We start from the raw sequence: 11,650 nt of genomic DNA on the forward strand, positions 1-11,650 counted from the left end.
CGTAGCAAAGGGAGGCGAGAGCGCCTCTCTTGTTCTACACCTTCCTCGTCAGCGGAGAGACCGGAAGCGATACCTTCAGTTCCGGTTGCCGTGGAGGGGAACCCCGGCGGCCGCTTTCTGTAGAGGTTTTTTTTTTTAAACCGGCGAGGCAGAGGCGGGTGCTCCTTCCTGTCCCATGGCGGGCGGTTAAGGGCGTCCTTCCCCACGTGCTCGCGCTTCAGGGCGGCGCAGGCCTCAGCCGCCCCTTCCTTGCTCCCGCCATGGCGGACGAGCTGCACGAGAAGTTCCTGACCCCCGACGAGCCCGGCGCCCTCCTCTCGCCGCCGCCCCGCGCTCCGGGCAGCCTCAGCTTGGGCGACGAAGGCCCCGCCTGTCTGGACGTCAGCGACTTTGGGTGCCACCTCTCCTCCTGCCACCGCACCGACCCGCTGCGCCGCCTCCACGCCCACAGGTGAGCGGTGGGGGGCTCGCCCGTGCGAGGGGCTGGGCGGGTGGAGCGGTTGGAGTTCGGCCGCGGGGCCCCGGGCTCAGACCCCAGCTTGGTCTGAAGCTCACCGGGTGGGTGACCTTGGCCCAGGCCTTCAGCCTGCTCTGCCTCAAGGGTCGTCGTGAGGCTAAGGCGTGGGAAGAGTGAACTCGTGGCCCTTCTCATATGATTGCATCTGTAGCTGCAGTTTCTGCTGGTTTTTTCCCTCCTGCACGTCTTGTCCATTTTAGAAGTGTGTTTGTCTTTTATATTCTGCCTTTTTCACTGAGACTCAAGGCGGATAACAAACACAGAGTCTGTGTACACAAGACATCTTACGTGAGTAGGAGCAGGTGAAAGAAATTACACTTGTTCTCCCATTGTGGATACACAAGCACTGCTAGGGAGACAGAGAACCCTTGAATATAAGACCACACAGAAAGTGAGTCACTTGCGCATCTCATGTAAGATGTGTGGAGAGACTCACAGTCAATTTCAAGGGCATTTCAATAAACGCTGTAATTGGGCCTATAAATGCAAATTGGCAAAGCTTTAAAACTAGTAAAGTCTAATAAGCAGGGTTGAAGAAATGCTGAAACAGAGCATTAGCAATTTTAATACTGACATATTAAACAACATAGAACTACCCAGTAGCAGGGCCGGATCGAGGGGGGGGGGTAGTCTGCCCCCGGCGCCACCAGGGAGGGGGCGCCAGGAGCAGCTGCCAGAGGGCACAGGCAGCAGCGCGGGCAGCCTCACAGCCCCCCGCGCTGCCTTTCGTCTGCCCCGCAGGACAGGGGGCGGCTGGCTTGCCGCGCACCCCCTGTCCTTCAGGGCAGGGGGTGCGCGGCAAGCTGGCCGCCCCCTGTCCTGCGGGGCAGGCGAAAGCAGCGCGGGGGGCCACACTGCCTTTTGCCTGCCCTGCAGGGCAGGGGGTGCCTGGCAAGCCGGCCGCCACCTGTCCTGCGGGGCAGGCGAAAGCAGCGCGGGGGGGCTGTGAGGCCACCCGCACCATTCGCCTGTGGGGAGACAAATGGCGCGGGCGGCTTCCCAGCCCTGCACGCTGCCTCCGTTCCACCCTGCGTGATGATGTCACCGAAGTGACGTCATCATGCAGCGCGGGGAGCGCGCGCGGGAGAGGTGGCCGGCTGAGGGTTGCCCCGGGCGCGGGCAACCCTAGATCCAGCGCTGCCCAGTAGGATCATGTTAAAGCAACAGATAATAAGTACATAGTAGTAAAGTTTGTAGTCCTTAGCTCTTTACTGATGCATCTCTTTGAGACCACTGCCTTACAGTTCACATAACACAGTTCACGCAGCTTTTTATGGTAGGGTGACATCTAGCCTTGGCCAGTGTTTCCAGGCATATGTATGAGCCACAGTTTTTTCCCCTGAAAATACTTGATGTTATGGTTTTGATGCTTCTTTTTTATATCAGATGTTTATTTGCATTTATTTATTTAAAACTTTATACGCCACCTTTCTACCATGCAAGAACTCAAGCCACCTTTCTCAGATGACTTACAATAGAAATAAAATAATAATCATAAAATGGGTAAACATTTTAAGAGTTTACTATCTATCTTTGGCTGTGATTTTTTTACTGCTTTGAACATTTTAAAGGACAAATGTGGCAAGAAAGCCTTGCTTTTTCAATAACAGGATATTGAAATATTGTTTATTATAAGCCTTAAATTTTCTGAAATGGAAACATATATTATTTAATTCAGTTAGTGTAGTTAGTATAGTTTGGTGCATTGTGGTATAGTAATGAAATTGTGGTATAGTAATGAAATGGTGTGTTTCATGGTGTTCCTTTTTAATGCCATTATGGCTAACACGATATGCAGCATTGAATTCTACAACTTAACTATGGATTGTGTTAAGTATAATCTTTTGTGTGTTCTTGAATCTCTTGAAGTAATGAGCAGGCCCCATCACACCCCAAAATTGCTCTTTTGCTAACCTATCACTGTTGCATATTTCGAATAACTTATGTAAGCTCAGTCCTGGTACACAACATGCTTAATGCATATAGGGAGCCTTTCTGCGCAGTGATTGTGAGCAGGTCTCTGTTAATTGGTGTATACCCCTATTGTTTGCATGAATCACCTCTTAAATGCAAATAACCTGGCTTAGGTCTTCAAAGCTTTCAAAGAACTGAAGTTAAAGCATGACCATTGCTCTATTTTCCAGGTGGAACTTGACTTCTTGTGGAACGAGTGTCGCCAGCTCAGAGTGCAGTGAGGAACTGTTTTCTTCTGTGTCTGTTGGTGACCAGGATGACTGTTACTCTCTGTTGGATGATCAGGAGTTGACATCATTTGATTTGTTCCCTGAGGGTAGCGTCTGCAGTGATGTCTCTTCTTCTATTAGCACGTATTGGGATTGGTCGGACAGTGAATTTGAATGGCAGGTAAGAAATACTTCTGTTGTTCATGGACTAAGGGGAACTACTGGGCTTCCTGCATTACTATTCTGTAAAGGAGTTATTGTGCCTGGCATCTCCACTGAATAGGGTGTTGGGTGCAGGAAAAGGACTTTTGTCTCAAACCCTTTGGGAGCTGCTGCCAGAGTATGTTTGTGTCAGTCATTCTCTCTCATCCCAACCTACTTCACTGGTTTGTAAGAATAAGACAGAATAGGAGAGCACCGTGTATGGTCACCCTGTGTTCCTTGGAGAAAAGGAAGAATAAAAATATGAGCAAGAGACTAGATGAACTGATAAGACAGTTTCATGTATTCGTGCATCTTTCTAGAGAATAGATTGTGGTTGCATGCAGGAGGTGTCCAGTTGAAGGATCTCAGGTAATGGATGTTAGGAAAGATGGTTGGTAGTCAGAACCAATAGTACTGAGTTGGCTAGACCATTTTTTTTAACCAATAAGGCAGTTTCATATGTTTGTTTCTTGAAAATGTGGTTTTCTATAGTTTGGTATAGTTACTGAAACTTTAGATTGCATTGCTTAAAGTGGAAGGCTTGATCTCATTTTTCTTTGTGTATTTTTGTAAGTTGCCCGGCAGCGACATTGCAAGTGGAAGTGACGTGCTATCTGACATCATACCTAGTATTCCAAGCTCTCCTTGCCTACTTCCAAAAAAGAAAAATAAGCACAGGAATCTTGATGAGCTGCCATGGAGTGCAATGACTAATGATGAACAGGTAAGTTCCTCGGCATTTGGGAGACTTCAGAGAATACCTTTGGGGCACTGTCTGCTTCACAAACATGTTAATTTTTATTGCATACATATTCTGTAATTAGAACTAATAGTTCCTGAATTTTGTGGGAGAAATTAAATTTCTCATTTTGAGTTTTTCTGTTAATTATTTGGACATAGTGAATGCATTCTTTGATAGTTTCTGAATGCAAATCTGTGGACATGCATACTGTGGCTCATTATTGAAAACTAACGTAGTTACTAACTAACTGCTATTCTGTTTTTCATAGGTTGAATATATTGAATATCTGAGTCGTAAAGTCAGCACTGAGATGGGGCTTCGAGAGCAGCTTGATATTATTAAAATTATTGATCCCACTGCTCAGATATCTCCTACAGATAACGAGTTCATTATAGAACTAAATTGCCTCACTGATGAAAAGCTAAAACAGGTATGTTAAAATTGACTGATCTTTTAACCCTAAGTATCTGTCTTCTGGTAGATATAGTGTTGGGAGAAAATGGCCAACAGAGAAGTGATTGGCTTTTCCAAGGTACTTAAGGTGTTGTACTGTATTGGTTTCGGGGTCATGTGTGGCCTGCCCTCCTGCAAACCTGTAAATGTCTGTGCTTAGAAGATTTGGAGGCACTTTGCTTGGGCCAGCTTTTCTGGGCTAAATTGCGCTCTCTGGCCTTGTGGAATTCTGCTTTTGGCAAAGTGATCACATTCAAGTTTGTGTGAATATGGTACAAGGAAAGAGAAACAATCTTTTTCTTTCATTCTGTGGAATGAATATTACTCCGGTCTCTGCATTTGTAATATTTTTACTTTTTCAGAAATAAGTCTTTGAGCTTTTGCATGAGTAAAACCCACAATTTCAGATAACTGGAGAATGGGGGTGCACAAAAAGTGGGGTATAAATATTTTAATAAAGAAATAATCTGTCTTCCAGTCATGCTCTAGCCTCCCTTGTATGCAGTTTGAATTGCAGCTGTTGGTCTCATCAGGTTTTCTATTGCTTTTTAAAAGCCATCTGAATAACAGCAGGTGTCATTTCTATCTTCCTTCCCTTACGTTTAGGTCAGAAACTATATCAAGGAGCATGGCCCTCGGCAGCGGTCTGCAAGAGAGAACTGGAAGCGAAGTGGTTACAGCTGTGGGAGTGCCAGTGGTGTGAGTGGTGCCAGCGCCAGCAGTAGCAGTGCCAGCATGGTCAGCTCAGCAAGCAGCAGTGGTTCCAGCGTTGGCAACTCTGGTTCGAACTCCAGTGCAAACATGAGTCGCGCGCACAGTGATAGTAACTTATCTACAAGTGCTGCAGAGCGAATCCGGGACTCAAAAGTAAAGCTTCTAATTTTGTAGTCTTAAGTGTACAAGACTTTTCCTGCCAAGCAGGATTTTAAGAGCTACCAAAACTACCTTTTTATTCAGTTAAATAGTGACTACACTCTACATGTTGCAAAAACTCAATGACTATGTTTTTTTTTTTTAGGGTCTTTTAAATCTAAGATAACTTAGATTGTGTTGACAGTTTTAGCATAACTTTGTCAGCTTCAGTGGTCTGTCCTGATTCTTCAAAAGAGAAGCCAGTATACTTTTCTCTCTCACACACACCCCACTCAACATAGCTGTTGATGGAGATAAATATGTCTAAAGTATATTTGTAATCCAAGTTTGTTTAGGGAGGTGTCATGTTTGTTTGTGTGGGGCCCTTCCAGGCTCTTCAAATTCTTGCTTATACCAGCTGTACAGAGAGAGAGGGAAACTTTTTTTTTTTTTTTTTTTATTTTAAAAAATTTTTTATTGGGTTAGAACATTTTTATTTTTACATTACAATCAATTTTCCCCTAATTTTTCGTTTCTAACCCCCTCCCTTTCCCCCCCTTTTGTTGACTTCCAACAGCTTTCCCACCCTCTGTCCCTTTTCCCTTACTTCTATTAAATTCCTCTGTCTAAAACAGATATACATTCTCCATTATATTAAGCAGTGCATCATTAACTCCTTTAATTATTATACACCCAAACTATACGTCTTTAAATAAACAATTTATCCCATTTTCCAGTTTTGAATAATTCTATATAAACCTATATATCATAAACCATAAAAATTTCCCACATTTAAATCAAACAATTTGATTTGTTCTCTATATATTACTCATTTCAACTTTTTATGGTAATTCTATATAACTCCTCAGATACTCAATCAATTTAACTCTTCTATACATTCAGTTTGGTGCATATAAATCTTGTCAAAGAAAGAAAATATTGTTAGTTAGTCAATCCTCATGTTTAAACCTTATCATTAATTATTCTCTATCAGTTGACCTATACATATCTATATATATCTCAATCAATTAATCTAACTGCTTATAAATTCACATTTCTCTTCCTCCCCCGGTAAAGTCACCCCTCTCTTTTATACTTTTATTATATTTCAGTAGTTCTCAAACTGCCACAGTTTTCCTCCCACCTCCCATTTCTTCTCCAGGTATTGTTTCAGCTTCTCCCAGTCTGTGTTGAACTGCCCTGAGTCCAGATCTCTCAGTTTTCTTGTCATCTTGTCCATTTCAGCCATATACAGCAATTTGTAGATCCAATCTTCAATAGTTGGTACTTCTTGTAAGAGAGAGAGGGAAACTTGACTACTTGTATTCTTGTTAAAAGTTTACCTGAAAATAAATCCAGAGCTGCATGTTGCAATATTCTTCTGTTCAGAGCTGACTTTGGCTGTTCCTTTTATTTTGGCAGAAACGTTCTAAACAACGCAAGCTGCAACAAAAGGCTTTGCGGAAGAGACAGCTGAAGGAGCAGAGGCAGGCTCGGAAGGAGAGGCTAAGTGGCTTGTTCCTTAATGAAGAGGTGCTTTCTTTAAAAGTGACGGAGGAGGACCATGAAGGAGATGTGGATGTCTTAATGTGACAGGGATGAACTTCTCAGTGTTCTTTCTAAGCCTTAAGCGGATCCTATTGTTTACATACATACACTTCTACCAAAACTATGGTTAGATGCGGGGCTCACTATCTATTGTATGTTGTTCATCCATATATTTTAGAAATACTAATTTTGCAAGTGATAAGAAGTCAAGAAGGTATCTTTAAAAAAGTAGGCTAGCATATTTAACTTTCAAAATGTCTTTCCATGCCATTGAAAAAGGTTAGATTTCCTCCTTAATTCCACTAAAAGTGACAGTGTGTTAGAAGTAATTTTCATCGGCAGCAATCTGGCCTCAACTATTTGATATTGTGTACAAATAACTCCTAGAATTATTTTCCTTGTCTTCCTGCTGCAGTTGTACTAAATCATAATTCTATGGGCAGTCATTTTAGATTTCCCAAAACTGTCATTGTAACTTCATTTAGTTCAGGGCTACCCTCTTTGTGTGGTCAGCCCTGTCAACTAATGCAGCCCAGGTGAGGACTGTTACCAAGTGTCCGGCAAGCCACAATTCATGGATAACAGACTGTTTTCAACTTGATGGCTTGCAAGTTATGCAGGCCTGATTTATGCTTGATTTAAATGGGATCTTGGCTGAAGCAAAAACACTCACACAGCATGTTGTTTAAATTGGGCTGCTACTTGTGCAAAGAAGCTATGTGGTGCGCACAGCTGTTCTGTATGGGTAGCAGCACAGTTTATATGAGATATTGTGGGAGTGCCAGTCCCATATGGGAGTGTTTTTTCCTTGGCCAGTGTAAGGTTTAAACCAAGCCTTATAAAGCGATGGGACAGTCTGATAAAAGGAAATTACGCATGTAGCTTTTACATGTTCTAAATTTGTAGTGTCATGTGCCTTAAAATTAGAGACCTCCTGTTTAAAGTCAGGGATATGGGGAGAAAATTGAAAAGCTGAGATGTTCTGGCAAAGTTCCTTTGGAGTTCACCCCTGGAGAACATCCAACTTTAAGAAGTTAAATATTAGCCACTGTCATTCCGTTAAATTTGAATTTCACAGTGAAAAGTGAGACTTTTATCCTAACGGTGTCTGAATGCTTTTTAGATAAAAACGCACACTTTTCTGCTAAGTTTAATGGCTACATTGATCTAATGTGGTTAATGCTGATTGTTGCATTTCTAGAAATACCATGTGGCAGTACAATGTATAAACCAGTTAAGCAGATTTCTTTGAAAGAATGCTTAAACATTTTCAGTGGAGCTACCTCTACATTGCTTAGCGTCTGTAATGTATGAATCTGTCCTTTAGGTTAGAAGTGTATGGTGCATTGATACACGTTATAAATTCATTAAACACTGGATTTTTATGTTTATCTTTTGGAAAATACTTACCTTTCCTTGTATTTAAAATCAGCGTCCAGTCCTTGTGGTAACTCAAGCTCTGACTGGAGCATGGAGTCTTGTTCCACTCAAACAGACCGATAATCCCCTCCAGTGATAGGAGGTGTTAGGATGGAGCCAAAGACTCTTTTGGATCCAGCCAGTTTGTTTTAAAGTATTTTACTGGTTACTGAGTACTTTGAAGCATGTGTGATGCAACTGTGCTGTTCAGACCAGTGAGCTCTAGATTTGAGAGGGGAGAGACAACTCCATATTACAGTTTAGTTGGTCTCAATACTTCGCACTTGCTCTCTGCGTGCTTCTTCCTAAGTAGCCTTGTCTTTGCTTTGAGCACATTGTTTGTTTTCAAAGCTAGGTTGTCTTTCTGAACCAAACATCCTGATACCTAGTGAACATCTGTTTTGTGCCCAGTTAGTGCTGTCAATTCATAAATTAAACTGCTTTTTGGTTAACAGTTGTCCTAAAGACAGTATATAGGGTTTTAAAAAATTCTATAGTGGATGCTTTTTATGCTTAGTAATACATGTTAGCCAGTAGAGAGGACCTGCTTGGTAGCTGTCCTTTTGTGTCATGTTTACTGTGAGCTCTGTAAAAGCTGCATAAAAATTTAATTTAAACAGTATAAGGAAGCAAACAGTTTGTTTGCATCCTTGGAAATAACTTCTTCAACAAGGCTTAGAAGGAGCACTGAAAACCTTTTTGGAAAAGGCCACTATTCTCTTAAATCTAATTACATAAGAAGAACTGACATTACTTAGTTCACACTTTGCATGTGTGTGTCTGCGTCCAGTTTTTTCTTGAGCTAGAAATCTTTTGAAATTTAAGTGGATAATGTTTTTGTAAAGCAGAATAAAGGCTGCGACGCTCTGGGTTTGTACAGAATGCTTGCTTAAGAAGTTGGTAGTCCCAACATCTGATCTCTTGGTTCACAGTAAATATTTTTATTTTTCTACATGTTGGTCAAAGAAAATATGGAAGGCTTCTCTGGCCAAACACTGCATAAAAAACCTGTATATATTAATTTTAAGCCCTTTAAGGGTGGTGTATAATACTTGTAGAAACTCTTATAGTACATTCGCAAAATTTCATATTAATACTGACATAAATGACTTAATAGTGCTCATATTCTCCCCCACCCCCCGGCCATCCCCAGTTTATTCAGCAATAGATGTAACAGCCTTTCAAGCATTAACATGTTCTGATTTCTTGGTAATCATCCCCAAACTTTCCTGTTACATCTTTTATTGGATCAATGCTTCTGCACTACTTGCACTGCCAGATAACTTTGATTTGGCAAATAAGACAAAATGTATGCAGTAGAGGGCCACTAACATGACTTTAGCCAAGATCAAATCATGTGTTTGTTGCAGTGAAAGAGGAGATTGAAGATATGCCAATGGCTTTTAAATGTTTTATTAATATACATAAGAATTGCTTCATAATAGCCCATACTGGTACCCTGAGTATATATGCTTCATTACCAAAGCAGGAAGGATGTTGTCTAGCTTTGGAGAATATGCTTCAGAGGTCTTAAAATATATTTAAATCCGGACTATTTTTCCAAGCTGTCTGCTAATATCTGTATTATGTGCCGAAATGCACTTGTGAATATATACATATATATATATATACACACACACACACAAACAACTGTTCACTGTACATTCTGTATCTACTTGCTACAGTGTTTATAGAAAATCTTTTTTCTGTTTCTTGGCTGTTGTGAAGGATTTAACAGAGGTATAAAAACACTGGGGACTGTCTTGTTTCCCTTAAGCTCTTAGCTGTATTTTAAAATAGTCTCATGAATATGGTAGTATGGGACAGTATTAAAAAAGACATGCTGATGAAACCAAATGTGTATATTGTCATATTTTGGGAAGGTCCTGCACCTTAGGGATTGGGTCTCAGATTTGAGCCATGAATTCGTAAGAACCCTGCTGATGAGTCCAAAAGTTTATCTGGTGTGGTATGATGTTTTTAACAGTAGCAAGGCTGCCATGGAGACAAGAGCCTTCTCCACAAATGTATTCAGAAAGACACTGTCTTAGGATCTGGAGATTCCATTTAGTCATCATGCTCCATAGGTTTTGCTTGATCTTTCTCCATAAACGTATTTAAGCCTATTTTAAAGTTAGTAGCCAGCAGTGGCAGCATGAGGGTGGATTCTGCAAATTTAACTGTGTGTTAGAAGTCCGCTGATCAGTGTCCCACCAGTCAATTTCAGTAGGTGATTCCAAGTTATGGGAAAGGAAGACAAAAATTTCTATCCATTTTGTCCAGAAAAAGCTTTCTAACAGATTTTTTTTTCTGTGCCTTTTCCAGCTCTGATAGCCTTCTCAAAATGGGGAAGATTAGGATACTACTCAGTACTCCAAATATGGCTGTACAGCACATTTGACTCTAATTAAGAGAGTTCGTGGTAACATAACTGATGCAGATCTCTGAATGTGGCCTTGAGGAACAGTATCCAGTCTGTACTGGGCTAGATGGACCAATAATATTATCTACAGTTATTTTGAATTTGTAACTTTAGTATCCCATGGCTGAGGGATTTTACTAAATCATACAATTTAATGCAATGTACTAACAGCAATGGAATCTAAATACTTGATTTCGCATGACTAATGCTACATGCCCAAAGGTGCTTTGAACTTCAAACGCAAACAGCAGTTCTACTATATACAGGGTAAGTTGCTTCTGAAACCAGAAGGTTCCAGTTCAGTTTGTGATATGGCACAGGAGGATTTGCTTGGTGGAAAAAAGAATTTTAAAACCCAGTAGATACACCTAAAGTAGCTTTTTAGGGCTCTGCCGTTAACCAGATTAGCATTCAAACTGGTATATTGGCATGAATAAACACCCAAAGGTAATGGTCTTTTCTGGCAATCCCAGTTTTTGACTTGTGGATGTGCAAAGATGTAGACCAAATGGTCCCCTGTGTGAGGAATATCTTTAGCACCCTTTCACTTTTTTGGCTTTTGAAAACCTTGGGTGTTGCGGCACATTTCACAACTTTCATGTGCAATATGCATAATGTAACCCTATCATTTAAGATCAATAAGTGTTAATATGGATTTGATACTTAACTAATGATGACTAGTTATTTTTATATGAATGATATCACAGTAGCTCCTACATGCACAGTTTGTTGAATGGGCACTGATGTACATTTTCCTGTGAAAAAAAATAAATTGCGTGTAAGTGCAATGTTGGCTAATGGTCATGTAGGTCAGTGTTGTAACTGAAGATGACCTTCTTGTTCAAACTTTGTGTTTTGGATGTATCACATTTTGTGTGTTTGCATTTTTCTAAGGGCCAGTATGGCTACCTGCTCTCACTCAGAGGGAATTGTCAACTGGAGGAACTGGTGGAAGAGACTGTTTATGGGTTTTCTTTGCAAAGGGTCTATCTAGTAGCACTTTAGAGACCAACTTGATTTCAGATTAACATTTATTTTAGTATAATTTTTTGAGTCACACCCAGCCTTTCTGCTTTGACTCTTCCTCTTTCCATTGAAATTTACCCTTGAATGCCTCATTGTGTGAGTCACACCTGACACCTCATCACAACTTTCCCTTTTAAGATTTCCCAGTATGATTTTCCCTTCACATATCTCAAAAATCCTATTAAGTGCTTGCAGGTTCAATGAGGCTAGGGACTCCTAAATTAATCTCCTGTTTGTTGATTTGGCAGTTGCCACAGTTTACCTTTGCTCTTGCCCTTTTAAGA

The 11,650-nt window shown here is 41.1% G+C and overlaps 1 protein-coding gene across 1 annotated transcript; it reads left to right on the forward strand.

Annotated features, from left to right (window-relative positions):
- Positions 1-100: 100 nt before the first annotated feature.
- On the forward strand, positions 101-9,750 carry FAM199X (family with sequence similarity 199, X-linked). Its single transcript, XM_054997116.1, has 6 exons — positions 101-451; positions 2,662-2,881; positions 3,479-3,628; positions 3,915-4,076; positions 4,706-4,966; positions 6,374-9,750. Exons 1-6 carry the CDS (start codon positions 261-263, stop codon positions 6,542-6,544), a joined length of 1,155 nt encoding a protein of 384 aa, XP_054853091.1. The 5' UTR covers positions 101-260; the 3' UTR covers positions 6,545-9,750.
- The last annotated feature ends 1,900 nt before the right edge of the window (positions 9,751-11,650 follow it).

Source organism: Eublepharis macularius, chromosome 13, assembly GCF_028583425.1.
Source record: "Eublepharis macularius isolate TG4126 chromosome 13, MPM_Emac_v1.0, whole genome shotgun sequence".
Lineage (NCBI taxonomy): Eukaryota > Metazoa > Chordata > Lepidosauria > Squamata > Eublepharidae > Eublepharis > Eublepharis macularius.